Consider the following 22251-nt stretch of genomic DNA (forward strand, 5'->3'; position numbering starts at 1 on the left):
GCTCTGCCACCTGGCCCTCACAGGGGGTGAGTGGCCTGAGCTCCGGCATCTCCCCACCGCCCTCGGACCTCTCCCTGTTGCTGTGGGCGACCTTTCCCTGCACAAAGACAGATGGACGGGCTGTGAGCGGACGCTAAGCTTGCCTGCCTTCTGTGTGTGTGCTGAGTGTGAGGGCTGTGGATGCCGCTTGTGCAGGATGCGGCGAGACGTGTGTGTGTGTGTGTGTGTAAAAGTGTGCGAGAGAGAATCAGCGATGATGTCGATTGTAGTGTGTGAGATCCCCGTGGATTGTCACCCTGTGATGGCCTAGTGAGAGAGAGCGAGTTGAGACGGTGGAGAAGGTCGGCTTACTCTGGTGGAGCGGACGAGATCATTCGTCCTCTGCCTAAACTGGATGGTAGTCCTCCTTCTGCACCGCGTTGGTGCTGACCACCCCGGCGGCCTCCTCCCAAGGCTTTGCGGTGAGCTTGGTGGCCCTCCGGCTCCCTTCACGGGGGAGTTACCCCCCCGGTGAGTCCTCAACTGCCTGGAGGGGCGCTGCCGGTGCGCTGCCGCTAGACTTGGGCGCTGTGGGCTTCTCGGTTTCGGGGGGGGGCCGCCCTGGCGGTGAACGAGCAGGATTTTCCCTTCACCAGGCGGGTCTGGGAGTGGCTGCCCAACGGACCGCCGGGGTTTGGGGGTGGGGGGAGGAGGCGGGGGGATGGGGGAGTGGAGGCAGGTGGAGCTTGAGCAGTGAAAGCTTCCCCGCAGGCAGAGAGCCTCTCGCAGGGACCTGAAGAATTTTACAGAGAAAAATAGAAATATTGAAACCCACATGTGACTCAGTCTTTCCCCGTTTTAATTACTATCGGAAACCTCAGCCCGCCCGTGGATGGGGTTTCCTAAAAAGGGCAAAGGCCGCCTGGCCGATTCACTCGCCCGCCAACCGCGAGGTTGGATGGGCAGCGGAAAATACAACCTCACCGCTAGCTTAAGGGTCTTGGTGAGCCTCATAACCACTGGTGGGCAGGCTGCCAACTCTCGCGCCAGTGCGCCACGGCACCGGGACGCTTACCCGACGTCACCGGGCACTTTATTTTCCTCCCGGTCGGGCTGGGCGCCCGCCCGCCCGCCCATGGGATGTAAAATTCCGCGCACGGGTGCGGTTTAAACATGGCGGCCGGAAATAGGACCTGATGAGGTCATGGCAGGGCGGAGATACCCCAGCGCCACCCCCTCCCCCCCACACCCACCCCCCTCCCCACCCCCCCCAACCCCTCCGCCGCGATCTATGACCTGCAACACGCTCCTGCGCCCATAACGAGCCGGAAAGCGGATGATCCCGCGCCGAAACCCACCACCGCGCCGGCCGGTGGGAATTGCGTCGTCTTTCCCACCCGCCCCATCTCACTTAATGTTCAGAGCCGGAAATCCCACCCTGGGCTTTGACGTGGTGGGGGGGGTGGGGGGGGGGGGGGGGGGGTGGGTGGGATGGGAGGGGGGGGGTGGTGTGGGGGGGCGTGGGGAAGGTTTGCCACAATGGGCAGTGGGGACATGGAAGGGCAGTGCACATTTCTATAGAGATTCATTCCCCTCACCCGTTGTTTCATGTTGTCTTTCCCGGGATTTCAGCAGCTTCTGCACCGGAGTTACGATGAAGGGCCTGTGCGGAGGTTCACCACCCCTGCCTTTCAGCCAACCCAGCGTCCAAATTGCTCGCAGCAGACAAATAGCCATGACCTACCATCTTGGTGATGTTTCAGAGATGAATATGGGCCATGACACTGGGCAAATCCCCTGCCCTTACTGAAATAAACGAACCATGAGGCCTTCGAAATCCGCTGAAGAGGGCGTACTTGGTTCCGACTCCCAGGTCAACTCTCAAACCTCGGTTTGAAATGGCGTCTGAAAGACGGCACCAACGACAGTGCAGCATTCCCTCAGCGCAGCTCTGAACTGTCAGGTCTGGATTATGTGCTTAAGTATTGGCGTAGGTGAGTGGCTGAAAGGTGAGAACGTTATCACCGAGCTAAACTGGTTCTGCACCGTACAGTAACCACTGTATTGTAACATTGCTCTCTTTGTGAAGCTTTGGCACATCCCTGAATTGTGAAAACATTTCTCCCTGCACTGCCCAGATTGATGAATTTAAAGTTAAATCTGAACAATGAATTCAACTGAGGGTCATGTGTTTTCAGTGGATACCTGCCCAACCTGTGTTTAATTCTGACAGTAGGCCATTTTCCTCTCTGTCCCCATGTACGTCAGCTTTTTGACCTCTGAGGAAGTAAAGGTGGATGTTCAGGAATGCCCTGTTTGTGTTTCAAAGGCTTTTCCTGGAGAATTCCCAACACAAGCAGCAAATTTCTATTTGAATGAAACTGGATAATTAAGATAAAAGATTAAAGAAATGCTTGGTTCAAATAGCAGATTTTAGACCATAAGACCATAAGATAGAGGAGCAGAAATTAGGCCATTCGGCCCATCGAGTCTGCTCCACCATTCAATCATGGCTGATAAGTTTCTCAACCCCATTCTCCCGCCTGTTCCCCGTAACCTTTGATCCCCTTACCAATCAAGAACCCATCTATCTCGGTCTTAAATACACTCAATGACCTGGCCTCCACAGCCTTCTGTGCAAATGAATTCCATAGATTCACTACTCTCTGGCTAAAGAAGTTTCTCCTCATCTCTGTTCTAAAAGGTCTTCCCTTTACTCTGAGGCTGTGACCTCGGGTCCTAGTCTCTCCTACTAATGGAAACATCTTCCCCACGTCCACTCTATCCAGGCCTTTCAGTATCCTGTAAGTTTCAATCAGATCCCCCCCTCATCCTTCTAAACTCCATCGAGTATAGACCCAGAGTCCTCAAACGTTTCTCATATGTTTTCATGATGTTAAGATGATTGAGAGCATTTTACAGCCAATGAAGTATTTTTTGAAGTGAGGTCACTGTTGAAATGTGGGAAACGCGGTGGGTAGTTTGCGCACAGCAAGATCCCACAAACAGCAAGGTGATAACGAGCAGATAATCTGTCCTTAGGCGCTGATTGAGGGAAACGTATTGAACCAGGACATTTAAGTAATCGACAAATATCAGAAGGACTGTGCAAAAACATTTTCGGTTCCATTTCTCAGGGACTCTGCAAGATAGCTGTCGGGGAAGATGATTATCTTTGGGAATTGGAGTTTTAAATTGTGGGGGGTGGGTTACCCTTTCAGATTGGGGAATTTAGGCAGTTGGGAGCCAGGAGCCTCCACCCACTTCAGGCACTAATTTCATTCCCTGGCAGGAGATGTCGCTTCCAACAGCACCCAGTGAGTCAAGAAGTGCCTGGGACTTCCGGAAGACTTTGTGGTGTTACCTCAACTCGCGTCTACCCGCTGCCCCTTCCAGGTTAGGGATTAAGACAATGGTTCCACCCCGCTCGCCAAACATTTTTCAAACTGCTGGACGCCAGAAGTGTTGGCAAGTTCAGCCTTGGTCAATTCCAGCTCGTGCTAAGCAGCGCTTTGATCAATTTATGCTGGGGCCAAAGGGAGAGGAAGGAAGATCGTGACCCACATCCTACTTGCTGCAGAGGAAGACAGTGGAGGTGCACGGTTTGCTGGCCTCTCTTTTCTCTGGGCCCTCTTCTCGGCCAGCTGAGCTTCTCGTTTCTGCTTGCCTCTTTCAATGCCCTTTGCATGGTACTGGCATTCCAGCTTGCCGAGAGAAGAGTTGGCACCTTTTTCCTTCTTGTTTGTTTGCTTGGTGCGATGGATTCCATCCACTTGCTGAGCAGAGACTCTATAAGCTCCAAGCACCGTTGACGTGGTGCGCCAATCTAGTCGGGGGCCGCCCAACTCGAGGTGGGGGGGAGGTGGGGGGGTGGGGGGGGGGGGGGGTGGTGGGGCACCATGGTCTCTCCCAATGTCGGAAACAGTCTGTAGCGCCTGTTCTCTATGCTAACCGCGTTGGGCTTATTGCTCATACCTGCTGTCTCCCATGTTGTGTTAACACTCTGCAGTGAAACTGGACTGAGCTCTCCAGAGCGTCAGCCTGGTGAAAATTAATGGAGACCTGGGCAATCCAAACATCTGATTCCCCTTCCTGACTTCCCCAGTTGAGTCCAAAGGAATGCAAAACACCACGTTTGGCGCCGACTAGGATGAAGGAATTGCCAGAAAGTAGACATACTGAGACATCAGTCTGCTCTTGAGATCCACTCCGGGTTTTTTGTCAGGCTTTACTCTGAGCGGTTGGGGGTGGGGGGTCAATAGCAGCCGTGAGTGGGCACGAAAATTCACGCTGAGAGCCAGCTTGCGGCTCTACTGGCTTCATCCTGCCCCCCCATGGCCACTTTCCAGGAGGCAGAATCGGACACAACAGAGCTCCCCACACACAAGCAGCAGGTCGTCGCTTAACAACGGTTGAAGGCCTATTAAGGCCGATTGTCAGACATCGACTGGAATTTTCCAGTTGGCCTCAAGAGTGCCTGAGGTGTCAGGAAACAGGCCAACTGCCTGGAGGTGGTTTCTCTGTGGCTGAACAGAGGACCAGCGCTCCAGGAAGGTCCTGAGGCCTTCCCCACCTGACTGGTCTCAGCCGTGCCCGCAGGCTGCCCTTCCCCCTCCGTGATGGATGGCACAGCTGCTGAGGGGATCTTTTTTAAAAAGTTGGAGAGAGGATGTCTCCATCTTGAGACAACTGCTTCCTCTCTCTCTCTCTCTCTCTCCCTTACCTTTAAAGGCAAGCTTTCGTTTCTTCAGCGCTAGAGGGTCCCCTATTGACCCTCCAGCTTCCAGGACCCACCCGCCATCCTTAATTGGACAGGGAGCTCTGTCCACTAATTGGCCAATTCAAGGAAAATCACTGTCAGGGTGACTGTTTCTTGCACGGTGCAGGCTTATGGCCCATTTGACGCTGACATTGGGGTCCTGAAGCCCGTAGAGATAATTCTGTCCCTGGTACCACTGTCTAATTCAGGCTTGAACAACCTTCAGTGAAGGACTGAGGGTGTGCTGTATTGTCTTTTGGATGAGACGTCAAACAAATGCCCGGTCTGTCCTCTCAAGTGGGCATAAAAGATCAGAGGGTTTTTTCAGTCATATGCAGACCCAGGGCAGAAACCTGCGCCCCTGAGGAGACCCCATCCTGCCTTTGTGTTTCTGTGGGTTCTCTATCACTCCCTTGTTCCTGTTTTAAATCAATTTCACAGGTGATTAGAAGGGGATGATTTGCAGTCGGAAAAGTCAGACCAAACATCACAACAGGATCTGATAGAGTCGCCCAATTTATCGAGATCTGAATATCATCGGTTTATGGACATGGAAGGAAAAAGCACCGTTCACAGTGGGGAGAAACCGTACACATGTTCTGTGTGTGGACAAGGCTTCAGCCAATCATCAGACCCATCAAAATATAAATGCAGTCAAAATGGGGAGAAGCGGTGGAAATGTGCAGATTGTAGGAAGGGATTCACTGATACAGTTCAGCTGGAAACTCAACGGGACAGTCACACCGGGAAGAGGCTGTTCACCTGCCCTGAGTGTGGGAAGGGATTCGTTAAAAAAAATGGGGATCAAAAGTTATGGGGAGAAGGCGGGAGAATGGGGTTGAGAAACTTATCAGCCATGATTGAATGGCGGAGCAGACTCGATGGGCCGAATGGCCTAATTTCTGCTCCTCTCTCTTATGGTCTTATGGTCTTATCCCATGGAAATATTTCCAAGAGGAGAAGGGGAACCTTCCCCGGTGTCCTGGCCAATATTTACCCGTCAGCCAGGTCATTATCTCGGAGCTGTGGGATCTTGCTGAGCACAAATTGGCTGCCGCGGTTTCCTCCATTTACAACATTGACAGCACTTCAAAAGTACTTCACCGGTTGTAAAGTGCTTTAGGACATCCTGAGGTTGCAAAAGGTGCTGTATAAAGGTCAGCCCTATCTTTATGGATTAGCTGTCAGCAGAGTCTTTCCGTAACCATGCATTTTCATCTGGCCCTGCGAACACATGAGATGTTTTTTCCCTCTGGCGGATGGTGGGGGTTGGGGTTGGGGTGGGGGAACAAGAGTGCGGATGGAGGTGGTGCATAGGGGAGGGGTCTGTCATTAAAATTAAATTTTAAGAAACGTAGAAACTGTACAGGAAGCAGTCCAGCTAAGGAAGCTATAACTGTCAGCAGCTCTTTGGTAAAGTAAGCAAGTCTTGAATATAAATAACACAGTTTGCTGACACACCGCAGAAGAAACCACCGTCAGTGCAGCAGAGAGTAAGACTCCACTCAGAAGGTAATGCACAAGAGAGTTGTGGTGCTGTCACACTAAGTGATATTAATGGTGCGCTTATAGTATTTTTGCTTCATACTTTATAATTAGAACATTGCGCACCATCAGCGACGTGTTAAAGCATTGTGCTCTGAAGCAAAATCTCATTCTGTGCTGGTCCAGTGCAAGAGATGCGTGCATCTAGGAACTGAAGCAATGTGACGCTCAGTTAAGTGTGTGTTCTACTGTTACGAGCTGTTGTGATGACAGTGATTGATTGCTGTTGATTGTGACTTTACTTGAAGTTAATGATCTGCGAAAGGATTTAATCTCGTGAGGCTCCACTGTTTGGCTGACGGTGAGCAGGGTTTGGAGAATGGGACTCCAGCCTTTGCTCTAATTCAGCACTGCTTCATATTGGCAGCAGCCCCTTCCAAATCTGCTTCCATTCATTTCCACGGGGGGTTGGTAATGCAGATGCTGGGATAGTAATGCACTGGGCTGTGTGTGTGGTGGTAAAATGACCCATGGTCCTGTATAGGAACATGGAATCATAGGGTGGGGTGTTCCAGTCCCGTGGTAGAAATTCCCGCCCCAAGTCAACGGACCTTTCGCTGGTCCGTCAAATATCCATCCTGCCCGCGATTTTGCAATGGCGGGACTGGAAAATTTAGGCCATAGAGGCATTGCAGCGCAGGAGGAGGCCTTTAGCCCATCAGGTCCATGCCAGCTCTGTGTAGAGCAGTCCAGTCAGTCTCATTCCTCCTCTCCATCCCTGTAGCATAAGCAGATTTTTTTTGTGACCAAGCCACATCACAGATGAGCAAAAGCTTTGCCAGACAGACAGTCTGAAAGGCGAACAGAGAGGTAAAGAGGTTGGGAGGTGGAGGGTATAGACAGTTGAGGGTATAGACAGTGGAGGGTATAGACCGTTGAGGGTATAGACAGTTGAGGGTATAGACAGTGGAGGGTATACACAGTGGAGGGTATAGATAGCTGCAAATGAACGGTGGAGTGATTAAAATTGGGGACACCCAGAATTGGAGGAGTGCAGAGGTCTCAGAGGGTTGTAGGGCTGGAGGAGATTACAGAGACAGGGAGAGGTGAGGCCACAGAGGGATCTGAAAACAAGGGTGGGAATTTTAATATCGAAGTGTTGCTTAACCGGGAGCGAATTGCAGTCAGAAAGCACAAGAGCGATGGAAGGCTCTGAAGCCCCTAGATGAAGAGTGCCCTAAAGTAGCCTCCTCTCCCTCATCATTTCTCTCTGAGGTCTCGACTGCTGAAGGCCTTGGTTCTAGCTTTGGTCTTCGATAAAACAGTTGGACATAGTCTTCAGGACAATTCTGCCCTTTAAGTGGCCTCTTACCTCTCTCTCTAATGCACAGAGTGGCTGGCAAGACTTTTGACCCTTGCACTTTCAACCTCCTGCTTAATAATAAGGACCCTGCTAGGAGGGAATAGTAGCATCGTGATAATATTACTGGACTGGTAGTCCAGAGATGTAAGTTCAAATCTCACCATGGTAACCAGAGGAATTTAAATTTCATTGATAAATCTGGAATAAAAAGCTAGTCCCAATAACTACCGGATTATGTAGATTGTATTTAAGGAGAAGCTTGACAAGCGTACGAGGGAGAAGCAAGTAGAATAGGAGTGATAGATTTAGATGAGGGAACATGAGAGGGGCCTTGAGTGGAGCATCGGTACCAGTATGGGCTGAATGGCCTGTATCTGTGCCCCATTTACTGTGTTATTGTTTTGCTTCCATGTAGCAGCCCGACATTATAACATTCTCCGGTTATAGGTCAGAACCTTCATACAACAGCCCTTCACGAGAAGACTCATTCTATTTTTTTTGGTTCCTGTTTTTGGAGGTCCCTTCTGCTGTTGGTGCCTGACTAAATGAGCAAAAATTATTGGTGCCACTTCTGAAAATTCGTTGTTCTACAGATTAGAATTGATTTCCTAGAAGCTGAACTGCTAAACAAAGTGAATGCCTTGTGGAAAATGACGATTCTGAGCCTGGGTGTGGAGCCTCTCTGAATGAAGAAAGCCTGGTGGCTGAGTGCTGGAGGAAATAAGATTCAGGCCAGCTGTGTCCTGCCTCGCTCGGTTCCCATGGCTCTCCACCCCCCCACCCGCCCCCACAAGTTGCACAGTGTGCATGGCAACTGCTAATCTTCAGTCCTTTCTGCTGTGCTCATTGCTCATCCCCAAGTGGCTGCTCACCTTGTCAGGCCTGATCTCTTCCCGTCCAAACTACAAGTCGCAGTAACTAGCCCAAGCTTGTAACGGAGCCCCATTCCTCGTCCGTGCCTTTTGTTGTTCTTTGCAAAGAAGGGATTGTGAACAATCATCTTCTTTGGGGTAGGGTGAGATGGGGGGAGGGGTGCTGTGGCAGCTTCAAACGCTCTGTGTCTCAGGACGGAGGGTGTGATGGGGGAATACGGCAACTGAGGAGGTAGGTGTATGGGAAGGAGTTCGGAGGGGGGAAGGAGTTCAGGTGGAGGAAGGAGTTCGGAGGGGGTCAGGACTTTGGGAGCAGGAAGGAGCTTGAAGAAGGGAAGGAGTCCAGGGGAAGGAGGGAGTAAGGGGGGGGGGGGGGGGGGGGGGGGGGAGAGAAAGGTGTAAGGGGGGAGGAAAGAGTAAGGGGGGTAATTCCAGGAGAACGTGCAAGGGAGAAGTCTGTGGAGCTGATGACTGGCTCCTGGGGAACAAAATGATGTTGGGCGTGGTAGGCGGGAATGGTAAGAATGAGAGACGGCAGAGTGAGCTGGTAGGTAGCAGTAGAAGGGACAGTGAGGGTGGTTGGTGGGGACTCGGAGGCTGACACGGACCCTAGAGGTGGGAAGGAGGAAGTTGAGGAGGACAATGTGGATGGGGGTGGGATTCTCGGGAAGATAGGGAATGTGCATGTTCACCTGGACATCCCCTCCCCCTTACTCCTTCCTCCACCCTTACTCCCATGCTAACAGCCCTTTGAGAGAAAAAAAGTCTCCTCATCCCCCTCTTAAACGGTAGACTTCTTATTCTTAAACTGTGTCCCCTAGTTCTAGTCCTCCTGGTATCTACCTTATCCAGTCCCCTCAGGATCTTACATGTTTCAATAAGATCACCTTTCATTCTTCCAAGCTCCCATGGATATAGGCCCAACCTGCTCAACTATTCCTCATAAGATAGGTCCCTCATCCCAGGAATGAGCCAAGTATATAAGGTACAGTCTGATTAGAGCACTGAATTGTTTTATCATGGTGTTCTTTATCTTGTAAATTACTGTTCTGACCATATGGTTCAATATTGTGTTGGCTTCATTGATCGCTGGACTATATTAATTGGGCAATCTAGTAAGTCTAGTAAGTCTAGTGGTCTAGTAAGACTGCTAGGCCCTTTTAACCTTGCTCGACATTCATTGAGTACACATTTTGAACATTTTCCCTTCCCATGTCCAGTACTTATGGCTGCATTAATGTCTTTGGCATCTTGGGCAGCACTCATGTTTCTGTGTTAGACAGTTGTGGGTTCAAGTCCCACTCCAGAGCTGAAAAACCAAACTAATACTCCAGTGTAGCCTGAGGGAGTGCTGCACTATTGGAGATGTGTTTTTTTTTGGATAAGACGTTAAACTGAGGCTCTGTCCACCCTTTCAGGTGTATGTAAAAGATCCCATCGTAGAGACTAAAGAGTGTGAGTTACATCATGTCCTGTGATTTACCACAATGTAATCTGATTTGCAGCTCGCATTGCGAATTGCACCATGTCCTGTTATTTACCACATGTAATCCCCTTGCGCCCTGCCCAGTTTTCGCCTGTCATCCAGCAACCCTTAATTGGATAATCTGGTCATTATCATATTGCTGTAAGGAGATGGGCTGCTGCATTTGTTACATTCAAGAAGGAAAGGTTTGCATTTATTTAGCGTCTTTGATGAGCTCAGGGCGTCCCAAAGCACTTTACAACCAATGAGGTAATCTGGAAGTGTAGTTGCTATTGGAATGTTACTGTTGAACCTGCTGTGTATCATTAGCATCTTCCTGATTACTTGTTTCTAACCACTCCATAAAATTGGTTGACGCTGAACTGGAGTTATACTCCACAAAGTGTTAAAGCTCCATCAGAATCAAACTCCCAGATTTAATCTGCCACCTCGAGTTGCTACAGAGTGGAAGACATGAGATAAAAGCATCATTATAACTGTGCTCTTCACCATAGCATCAAGAGAGAGCAAATGCTGTTGTGAGTTCAATTTACTTAAATATTACTTTGCATGTGTCTTTTTCTCTCTCTCTGTTTCCATGGAGACAGAGAGAGAGAGAGAGACACACACACAAACATACACACATTGGAAAATTTAAGTCTCATCTTAACATTTGTGAATTTGTTTATGCTTTTAATAATAAAGCCTTTTGAACTAGTTGCCATGTTAAACATATACTGGAACTTTCCACAAGACTCCAACTTTCCATTCTGAAAAAAAAAATCAGGATTTCAAAACAACACAACTGGAATTTGCTGCATAAAGTAAAGATTGTTGATCCGAAGGCATTGCCCAAACCACCAAGTTACATAACCAACTTTGCTTTTAGTTACATAACCAAAAGAAGTTTCCTTTTCAAACTTGAATTCAGGAGAAAAAGACAATTCCAAAGATCGGCAAACTGAGTGTGTGTTGAAAAGAGATTAGGACAGGGGGCATTTCAACTTTGTTAAGGTAGGGAATCATTCATTCTGACTAGGCGAGATTTTTTTTTTGTGGGGAGCAGGTCAGATCAGGGAACCTCAAAAAAAAAACCAACTGGGAAGTTCCAAGTGTCTGGGAACGCGTACTTCATAATCCAGTACATTCCTAGTTCTCATGCTACAGAAATACACATGTGGTGAAAATATGGTAGTACAAAAAAAATCCCCAAGGTACTTGATTGAAAGCATAGAGGACGAAGGGTGGCTCAGGGCAGAGGCTGAGGGGGTTAATGAGTGAGGACGTCTCAGCAAATATGTCAGGCGGGAGCAGTGAAGAGCGAAGGCTTTGAAGGGTAGACGGGAGATGCGGAACCAAGTGTGGCAAACAAAGGGGGAGGAGCCAGAGGGGCGGAGGTGGAGACTGAGTTGCAATTTGGTGAAAGGCACCACACACTGCCAGGTGATGGTTTGGGTGGGATCGTGGAAATTTTAGCCAACGATGAGCCTACGGTAAAAGGTAACAGTAATGGCCAGCCAGCGTGAAACGCGTACTGAAATGCTCAGCGCTGCTGGGGTGGGGGCGATTATGTTACCATGGGCGCTGCGAGAGAGCTTCCTGAAGGCAGACCGCTGCCTCAGGGAGCTGCAGACTTCAAATGACAAAAATAAAGGTTTAACAAGCTGCCAAAAAATGTCCAAGCACCATGATCAAGCAGCTGAAAATATACCCCGTAAAAATGCTGTCCACAGATATTTATTGTAATTTTATTTCATAATGGAGATTTCATCCTGCCCTTGGGTGAGGGTTGATGAAAAGTGGAAAAGTGCAAAAGTCTGCCAATCATAAGGTTGGACGGGCCACGAAAAATCGGAGACAGTTTCACCGTTAATGGGCCTAATTGCTGGCGGGCTTCCAACTTTTGTGCGTGCCCACTGATCAAAATATTGTGCAAGTGCCCATGACGTTGGGATGCTCGGCCAACGTCATCTCGTGTGATTTTACGTCTGATCAGGTCGGGCGCGTGCCCACCTGTGGGATGTAAACTTCTGCCCAAAGTGTCCACAGAAGAAATTGCTCCCCATCTCAGTCCTAAAAGACCTCTCTCGTACTCTGAGACTGTGACCCCTGGTTCTAGATCGCCCTGCCACCCCACCCCCACCCCCCATCCAGCCAGAGGAAACATCCTTCCTGCATCTACCATGTTGAGTCCTGTGAGAGTTTTGTATGCTTCAATGAGATCACCGCTCATTCTTCTAAACTCTAAAGAATACAGGCCCAGTCTCCTCAATCTCTCCTCAAAGGACAATCCCAACATCCCAGGAAGGCGAACCTTCAGTGCGCTCCCTCTTTGGTAAGTATATCCTTCCTTAGGTAAGGAGACCAAAACTTCAATACTCCAGATCCGGACTCACCAAGGCTTTGTAAAATTGCAGCAAGACATCTTTACTCTTGTACTCAAATCCCCCTGCAATATAGGGCAACATGCCATTTGCCTTCCTAATTGCTTGCTACACCTGCATGCTAGGTGACTCATGAACAAGGACACCCAGGTCCCTTTGGACAGCAACATTTCCCAACCTCTCGCTGTTTGAAAAATACTCAGCATTTCAGTTTTTCCTACCAGACTAGATAACACCACAAGTTTTCACATTATATCCCGTCTGCCATGTCCTTGCCCATTCATTTAACTTGTCTAAATTTCCTTGAAACCATTTTGCATCCTTCTCACAACTCACATTTCCATCTAGTTTTGCAACATCAGCAAACTTGGAAATATTACATTTGGTCCCCACATCCAAATCATTGATATAGATTGTGAATAGCTTGGGGCCCAAGCACTAATCCTTATGGTATCCACTAGTCACAACCTGCCAACCTGAGAATGACCCGTTTATTCCTGCTCTCTGTTTACTGTCTGTAAAGGAGAATCGTCTTTACCCAGGGAGTGGGGAGAATATGAAATGCATGTGAGGCCAATAGACCAATTGGGCAGAATTGTTTCTGTGCTGTGGACTGAATGTAACTCAATCAGTTGTTTCCCTTGCTGAGCAGGAGATGTATATATGTTCCAGGGAGAACGTTTGGTGCTGTGATGGTTTAAAAAAATCAAATTGGGGATTGAAGATGTTGAGGATAGGCGCTGATAGAAATGATTGAATGCTACACAGAATAAGATGGTTCCTTGGCAGGCAAATCAATATGTAAGAGAAGCAACTAGCTCAGGGATGTACAATTTTAAAAATCGGTTTTCATTTAAAAAGCATATTTCATGACAACAGGATGTCACAAAACGTAGCAGCTAATTTGTGTACAGCAAGGTACCAAAAACATCAACACAATGGCCAGATCATGTGTTTTTGCAGTGTTGATTTAGAAACAAATAATGACCAGGCCACCTTGCTCTTCATTGAAATAATGCCCGAGAATCTTTTACATCAACCAAAAAGAAAGGGCATTGGTTTAAATTCTCATCCAAAAGACAGCACCTCCAATAGTGCAGCATTCCTTCAATACTGCATTGGAGTGTCAGCCGAGCTGCTCCAGTCTTCAGACTGAGATTTGAACTGACAACCTTCTGACTCAGATATGTATGTGCTCCGACTAAGCCACAACTGATACCGCATGTAGGTTTAATATATTTATAATATATATATAATATATATACAGGATGTAAGGTGAGGTAGGCACTCTGCAGCAGAATAAATGGACTGGGTAGAGCCTATTATTAAGTGAACTCAAACATAAATTGAAATGATAGTACAGAGAAAGCCTGATTCGTATGTATCAGGTTACACATGTAGGTCGATGGCACCCAGCCCATCTCATCATCTTTTCTTTAAATATTGAAAAGCCATTATCTTTAATCTCGGCCAAAAGCTTCAGTCTCCAGCCATTGACTGCATACCCATGCCTGACCATTGTCTCAGTCCACAACCTCAGCATCCTATTCGAACTTAGGCTGAGCTTCCCGCCCCATATCTTCCCTAACAGCAAGACCACCTTGTTTCACCTCCATTGTATTGGCTGTCACCGACCCTGCCTCAGCTCATCTGCTGCTGCTGAAACACTCATCCATTCCATTGTAATCTCTGGACTCAACTATTCCAGTGCTCTCCTGGCCAAGCTCTAGTCCATACTCAATAAAACTTGAGGTCGTTGATCACTCTGCTGCCTGTATCCAAACCTGTACCAAGCTCCATTCACCCATCACTCCTGTGCTCACTGATTTACATTGGCTCCCATTTTGTCAATCCTTGATTTTAAAATTTGCATCCTTGTTTTCAAATTCTGCCTAACCTTTTCTGTCCACCCTATTTGTGAAATCTCCTTTAGGCTGTATACCCCTCTGAAATATCTGCGCTCCTCCAATTTTGGCCTCTTGCACACTTCCGATTTTAATTACTCCACCATTGGTGACCAAACCTTCAGCTGCCTAGGCCTTAAATTCCCTCCCTAAACCTCACCTTTCTCTCTCATCCTTTAAGACACTCCTTAAAACCTACATCTTTGGCTAAACTCTTGGTCACCCATCCTAGTATCTCCACCCCTGTCTCGCTGTCAATTTTTGCCTGGTTAATTATCTCATAATTCCTGAAGGTTTCTTGCTCTGGGTCCCTCTGCCAATCTGCAATTTTACTCCCATGGAGGTTGTTTAAAGGGCTCCCTCTGCTCTTTTTTGAAATCTTGACGTTGGATCTTTTACATCCACCTTAGGGGGAAGGCGGCTAAATATCTCGCCCGAAATGTGGCTCCTCCAACAATGCAGCATTCCCTCAGTAATGCATTGGAGGGTCAGCCTCAACTTTTGTGCTCAAGTCTCTTTGCTGCCCCAAGATTTTTAACTTTGTGAAAAGAGCTGTCATTTTTGACAGTCTATTATGGGAAACATGGTTCTATTTAATGACGCACGATGGAAACAAGCTGGTGGATGTAGCACATCTGTGGGACAAAATCAAAATTAACAACTGGAGCAAAAGAGCTGAGAGGTAGAATGCATTCTTTATTTCAAGGGCTCTTTTTTCCCATTCCTGTTGTATTCTTTGCCTTTAAATTTTTGGCATCGTGTGCAATTATTGTTCCTTATCCTTTACTCATTTACTCATTGTTACAATATCATGAGTCTAAACACACCAACAATCACAAAATCATCCACCAGTCAGCTGTCCAGTGAACTTAAAATAGCAGCTGAATGTTTCTTCCTGCACCTCAGTTACAAATAAAAACAATAATGCTGACGGTGCTTGGGAAGGAAGCAACCTTCAATGAAGGAAAACAATCAAACCGAGAACAGGAGCATGAGAGAGCGTGCATCAACAAAGCTGCATTTTGTTCTGTTTAACTCCCGGACAAGGGCAGCAGGTGTATAGGAACACCACAAGCTCCAACATCCGTCCAAGTCACATGCTGGCCTGACTTGGATATTTTTTTACCATTCCTTCATTATCAAAATCCTCATAGGCCCTACCTCGCAGCAACTTAACTTCACTCCACAGGTTGCAATGGTCCAAGAAGGTGGTTCTTCGCTACCTTCTCAAGAGCAATTACGGACGGGCCATAAATGCCTGCTTTGCCATTGATGTCCACATCCCGAGAATGAATTGATTATTTAAAGTCCTATGACCACAGCAGTCAAAGTGAGTCCGATAGACAAGAGCTATTCGAAGGAGTTTGAAGACGGGTTGGGAGTGGGTGGGGGCGAGTACATTCGATGAGGATGCACTGGAAGTAATGCTTCAGTTTATCCCCTTCTGTGCGAGCAACAGAAGGCAGGCCCCTCATAGAGGAAAATTGCGTGTGGTAAGTGTGTCTTCCAGCTCCATCTTTTCTGTGGTTCAGCCTACAGAGAGTCCCTTCGCAGAAACTGCGAAGAATAAAAATATGCAAAATTCCAATTTCTTTTCTCCTTTCCTGCAGGTGTTGTTTTGTTCTTTATACAGTTATCAAAGATATCAAGAAATATAGGGATAGTGCAGGAAAATGACATTGAGGTAGATGATCAGCTATTATCTAGTTGAATGGTGGAGTAGGCTTGAGGGGCTGAATGGCCTACCCTTGTTCCTATTTTTTATGTTCTTCCTATTCTTGCCATTCTGGCCTTTCACATCCCATGAAAAAATGAAAAAATTCTGGGTAACTTCCAAGAGATCTGACTTCATGTAGTGACTGCCGCAGGTTATTTAACACAGAGGGGATCATGCAGACAGACAGGCACACAAATATTATCCATTAAGATTCATAAATGCGAACCCTGACTCCCTTTTTTGTCTTCTTGACCCAAGGAGGTCTATCGTTTCCCCTCAGCTGTGGCTCAGCGGGTAGCCTTTTCATTTCAGAGTCCAGGAGGTTGTGAGTTCAAGTTCCACTCTATAGACTTGTGCACAAAATCCAGGCGATGCTCCTCAGTGCAGTACAGAGGAAGTGCTACACTGCCAGAGGTGCTGTCTTTCAGATGAGACATTAAACTGAGGCCTTGTCTTCCCTCTCAAATAGATCTAACTGATCCAAGAGGGGCAGGGGAGTTCTCCCTGGTGTCCTGGCCAATAGTTTACTCTCAATCATCACCAGTAAACAGATTACCTGTCATTGTCACATTGCTATTCGCTATGCGCACATTGGCTGGTCATGTTTCCTACATTACAACAGTCAGTATACTTCTGCTTTACTGCTTTAAAGTGCTTTGAGAGTCCTGGCAGATAACGCTATATAAATGCAAGTTCTGCCTTTCTCGGAGCGAATGGTTAACTCAGCACAAACTGGGGTCAAAACTAGGAGATTCTGGTCTGTACAGTGTGCCACACTGGGAGAGGTTTATTCCCTCGCTGTAGAAAAAAAAAAGCATTGCATGTCAGCGTTTGATCCTGAGATTGGGAAGAAAATAAATATTTTTTGACCTCTTCAAAAATATTAAAGGTTAATGCATGGCCAGAGCAAACGATTGTGTTTTTTCTGCTGCAAATTCACTGACGACAATTGTTATTTTTTTCTTTCAGTGAGGTTTTTTTTCGGACACTTCTATGACGATGAGCAGCATTAATTTGGAGGGGACATCCAACAACTCAAGTTTTTATGATGACGATTATAACTATACTGATTTTGACCTCACTCCCTATCTTCCCTGTGGGAAGGATGAAGTCAAAGCCTTTAAGAAGATCTTCCTCCCGGTGCTGTACACCACGGTTTTTGTTTTTGGAATGCTAGGCAACAGCTTCCTGATCCTTATGATACTCAAATATCTCAAATTGAAAACAATGACTGACATCTACCTGCTGAATTTGGCCATCTCCGACATTCTGTTTGCCGCCTCCCTTCCCTTCTGGGCCACCTACGTGACCTCAGAGTGGATCTTTGGAAATGCCATGTGCAAAATAATAAGCGCCGTCTACAGTGTGAATTTCTACAGCGGTATCTTCTTCATAGCCTGCATGAGTTTGGACATGTACCTCCAAATTGTCCACACTGTCACCATGAAGAACCATAGGACAATTTACAAAAGCATTGTCATTAGTGCTGCTGTTTGGGTCCTGGCAATAATCGTTTCAATCCCTGAATTCATATTCAGTGAATCCAGAAAAATCAATGAGAAGTATACCTGCCTCAGCCACTATGGCGACGGCCAACTGGTGATCTGGAAGACAACAATACAACTCCAGGTCAATGTCATCGCGTTTATCATTCCATTTTTGGCCATGATCATCTTCTATGCTCGGATCGCCTCTGTCCTGCTCAAATCCAAATCCTTTGGCAAGGACAAAGCCTTAAAACTGGTCATCATATTGGTCACCGTGTTCTTTGTCCTGTGGTTCCCCTACAACATTGTCCTTTTCTTGCATTTGCTAGAAGACCTTGGCGTGATTAACAGCTGCGAAGTGAGCAAGAGGCTGGATTATGCTTTGCAGGTAACCGAGTCCATCGCGTTCACCCACTGCTGTTTCAATCCGTTCCTCTACGCTTTTGTCAATGAGAGATTTCGGAGACATCTGAAGAACATTTTGGTGAAGATAATCCAGAAGGTTGGCTGCAAAAAGGAGCTGGGGGTCATGGCCCCCACGGCAGAGCGCAGTGAAACCAGCAAGCAGCAATACCTCATGTATTCCGACGTGGAAATGACTGTGGTGCAGTAGTGGGATCATAAAGGGGTGTTGGAAAATTAGATCGATTAGAACTCTGTTTTCATGCTCCAACTCATGTTGCATTGGATCGCCTCAAAGGTATTATAACTTGTCAGTATGTACAGAACACTTGTGAACTGTTAGCCTGACACTGTGAAACACATTGCATTTAAGTGACCTGAATTCCTAGAAATTCTACCAACCACTGAATTACCTATATCATATGGGCCACCACAATATGCACCAGTTTCCATATATGTGTCCTCCAATCTAACCTACTTCATTCTTTCCCAGTTCTTGCCTCGTTGAGCAGAGATAGAGTTAACCTAAAGGAAGAGAATCCTGCACCACCTTCAAATATACAGGGATAGACCAGATTTAGACAAGCTATATAATTTTTGGTAACATTAAGGACTATTGAAGCTATGCTTGGTGAATAATGAAAGATGCAAGTTAGTTCAATACTTTATGATTTGCCTATTTCAATTCTCACTATTAAAATCCTGCCCTCTAGGCAGATCCAATAATCCTTTTCTTCAGTAATGTGGCTAACAACTTGTGTGATTGCTCTCTCCCACTGAATGGCATTATAATTCATATTAATTTCTTTGCATGTTCTCTAACCATGCATGTGAGAATTTGTAAGGCAAGTTGTTTACTGTCTATGACCTTTCGGTTTGTTGCAAATAAGTTTATCTTCTAACAAGCTGCTTAGTCAATAAATAGAGAGAGGCTGTCTTAATTTAATCACTTTGAATGCAACTGAGTTTTCTTTCAAGTCACACATTCAAGGAAACCCGTGCCTAAAGGAAGTAAAAAGAGGGCAGAAACACTACAGAGGAAGGGAACTATGACGCAGAGGCACAATGCAGAATATTCTAAGAATTAGAATTAGAGAGTTTCTCAGTGGAGAGTTAAACTTGCTTAATCCACTTGACCCTCTCCATGGCATAGGCACACTTACTGGGGATTTTAATGCGTTAACCGGTTGGCTGAAACAACATCAATTTGAATCCATATAGCACCTTTACTGCAGTAAGATGCCCCAAAGCACTTCTTAGGAACTTAATTAGACTGGCCAAAAATGGAGACATTAGGACAGGTGACCAAATGCTTGGTCAATAAGGTAGGTTTTAAGCCACGTCTTAAAGCAGGAGAGAGCTGGAGAGGCAACAAGGTTTGGCGGAGGGATTCCAGAGATTAGACAATCGAAAGCACAGCCACCAATGGTGGGGTGAAGGAAGTAGGGCAGGCACATGAGACCAGAGTTGGAGAGAAACATTGTTCTTGGAAGGTTGCAGGAGGTTGAAGGAGAGGGGTGATTCTTTCACTCTATAGAATGGATATTATTTGCAGGGAATTGATTATCTTGATCTTCACAACATTGCTACATTACTATCACAAAGTTCAAGGATAAAGTCATCTAAATTACTGCCGATTGCTTTATCAAGCTTCTATCAGTGGCCAATCTTCAGCCATGCCCATCTCCTGCTATCTCTTTTCCCTGGCCTTTCTTCAATTCCCTTTCTATTCTTCATTTTCAAATACTTTCCCCTTCAAATGACATAAGAGTCTGCCTCAACAAATGTCTCACATTCTACTAACCCTCTCTGAGAAAAATAATCTCTGGGGTCGCAACATTCAAAAATATTAAAATGCTCTAGACTTTTAGTGTTAATCACTCATGTAACATTAGACTCTAGACAATATCCCTTCTCTGCTAAGTTGTATGTGCAGAGAATCATGGTTTCCTGCGGTTGGGTAACATTTGTCAACTGTTCTCGCTTTTACAATGTTCCGTGATGCACAGGGGAGCTCCATGTCAGTAAGGTGAACTTATTAACCATTATCCCTCCTGGAGTTTTCTGCCAGCCTCTTTTATAATATTGCTTTTGTGAATCATTATAAAGCTGCGCGTTATGCAAAGTTAATAAGCGTATACTCAAGCATTAGCAAGAAAGAGAATCTTTTATCTCAAAACAACGACCTGTGTCATAGCCAATTTGACCTTTCAGTGCTTCGGACTGTATCTTAAACATATACAACAAATACACATATACATGAGAATGTACACCTCAATGTTCAGAGGACTTTCATACACAATATATATTAGAATGTACCTCTTTGAGAGCTCAATAAATCTCTAAAATATATATAAATGCAACATACTTGTTAAGTTCGTTATTCTTAGTTTAGAACTACAAAAATCAGACAGAACCTGGTACTACATTCTATGCCCTGTGACCAATGATCTGTCTACGTCCTGTTAGCTGACTTTATGCCTTGGTATTGTCATAACTGACCATGAATTCAGTCCAATGAGACTTGTGGGACGCCAGTACGTGGGCGAGTTGACTTTTATCACTTAGAATGAAAAAGTGGTTTAAACCTGTGCTCTGGAGGAGCCCTCCAGCTTCTCCCAGCTCTATATTTAGGTGAGTGGCTGTAAAGTTCAGTTGCATAGCGCCCATGATTTTGGTGCTACAGGTGGATCCACAATGGTATCTGCATCGTGTGCCCTGCGCACTTCTGGGGTGGCATTTTATGCCGAAGGGATTTTGCGGTCCCGCTGAAGCCAGTGGACTTTTTGAATGGCTTGCCGCATTTTATGGCCCTCACCCCTGCTGCGATGGGGCTGTAAAATTCCGTCCCAGGTGCTTTCTGCATTGGGTGCCATTTTGGCACAGTGTGTGCCTGGATTATGCAGAGTAGGCAGATTGTGACACCAGTAAGCATGTAAGATGCTGCTTTGACGCCCGAGGCGCTACTTTCCATATGACCACTGCAGCTAATGCCGTCTCTTAACCTCGTACAGCAGATCATGTGTTTAGCAGCAACCAGGGATGTGAAACAGACCCGGAGTCACATGTAGGCCAGACCGGGTAAGGATGGCAGATTTCCTTCCCAAAAAGATATTAGTGAACCGGATGGGTCCCGACCAGTGGGATCATCAGTGATTTTTGGGTTAGTTGCTGATTGATTTCTACTGGCTGTTGCTGAGTCAGTAGAAGTGTTTGATGGTTTATACTGCTAGTTATAGGGGAGGTCTTGTGTCAGTGGGTAACATTCCCACCTCTGAGCCAGAAACTCTAGCTGGGCAAGGTGGTGATGTACTGGAGATATCATTGGCCTAATAGCCCAGGGACCCAGGCTAATGCTCTGCGGACATGGGTTCAAATATCGTCATGGCAGCTGGTGGAATTTGAGTCAATTAATTAAATCTGGAATATAAAGCTAGTCTCAGTAGGAGACCATGATAACTATTGTTGTAAAGACCCATCTGGTTCACTAATATCTTTTTGGGAAGGAAATCTGCCATCCTTACCTGGTATGGCCTGCATGTGACACCAGGTCTGTTTCACATCCCTGGTTGTGGGCAGCATGCATGTAACGAAGGCCATGCTAATACACAAAATGTCACAGAACAGACCAGTGACAAGCAATGTTTCTGCTCTCTGGGCCATTCTGAAGGAGCCCACACAGAGCAAGTGTCACAAGACATAGTAGCCTGCTACACCCTGTACAAGCTCATAATTGTGAGGGCACAGCCCCCTCCACCGGGCATACTGCACAATGCTGGGCAGGAAGAGGAGTGGAGGAAGTGAGGAGGAGGAAGAGGAGGAGGAGGAACCAGCACAGCTCCTCTCTGCTCAGGCTGTCCATTGGACTCATTTGACAGTGTTACCAATAAATGCTACCCCGATTCATCTTTCACCAACAGTCCCATGCCTCATCTTCCCTCTATCACTGACCAGCACAATGCCCTTTTGACCACAGTACTGAAGGAAAAGCAACCACAAAATAAACATTCTAAACCAACTTTAAAAATCGAACCATTCAATATTCCAAAGTCAAAAAATTCACCATTTTTTTTCCCCTTAATGCCTGTCTTCTGTGTGTCTTTCCTGTCCAAGTGCTCCTACAAGGTGCTATTCCAATGGTTCCAACATGCCTGCTTTCCACTGGCAGCTGATATTCAGTGGGGGAGGCTGCTGATGGGCTTGGAGGATGGCCTCAAGCAGCTGTGACCCTAGAAGGCCTAGCTTCGGATTCCACCACCTCAGCATGGGCAGCAGAAACCTGGGTGGGCTGACAGAGAACAGCAAGGGCACGGGGCAGAGTGGCAGTGGTGGCAGCACGAATGCTGTCACCCTGAGCAAGGAGAGCAGGTCCGTGCTCCCTAGAAACCACTGCCACTCTAACAGGATGAGCCACCCTTGGCAATGTGTTGTAGG

The 22251-nt window shown here is 46.7% G+C and overlaps 1 protein-coding gene across 3 annotated transcripts; it reads left to right on the top strand.

Moving 5' to 3' along the window:
- The first annotated feature begins 6082 nt into the window (after positions 1 to 6082).
- LOC121276399 (atypical chemokine receptor 2-like) lies at positions 6083 to 20180 on the top strand. 3 transcript variants are annotated; one of them, XM_041184748.1, is made up of 2 exons: positions 6083 to 6250; positions 16898 to 20180. In XM_041184748.1, the coding sequence occupies exon 2, from the start codon at positions 16922 to 16924 to the stop codon at positions 18026 to 18028; it is 1107 nt and encodes a 368-aa protein (XP_041040682.1). In that variant the 5' UTR covers positions 6083 to 6250; positions 16898 to 16921; the 3' UTR covers positions 18029 to 20180. The 3 variants fall into 3 exon arrangements, with proteins under 3 accessions (XP_041040682.1, XP_041040683.1, XP_041040684.1); XM_041184749.1 differs by lacking the exon at positions 6083 to 6250 and adding an exon at positions 6390 to 6454; XM_041184750.1 differs by lacking the exon at positions 6083 to 6250 and adding an exon at positions 6401 to 6459.
- The last annotated feature ends 2071 nt before the right edge of the window (positions 20181 to 22251 follow it).

This window comes from Carcharodon carcharias, chromosome 3 (genome assembly GCF_017639515.1).
Source record: "Carcharodon carcharias isolate sCarCar2 chromosome 3, sCarCar2.pri, whole genome shotgun sequence".
Taxonomy (NCBI): Eukaryota; Metazoa; Chordata; class Chondrichthyes; order Lamniformes; family Lamnidae; genus Carcharodon; species Carcharodon carcharias.

Excerpts from the sequence above, each read along its gene's own strand:
- LOC121276399 (XM_041184748.1), top strand. The coding sequence starts at position 16,922 with ATGACGATGAGCAGCATTAATTTGGAGGGGACATCCAACAACTCAAGT.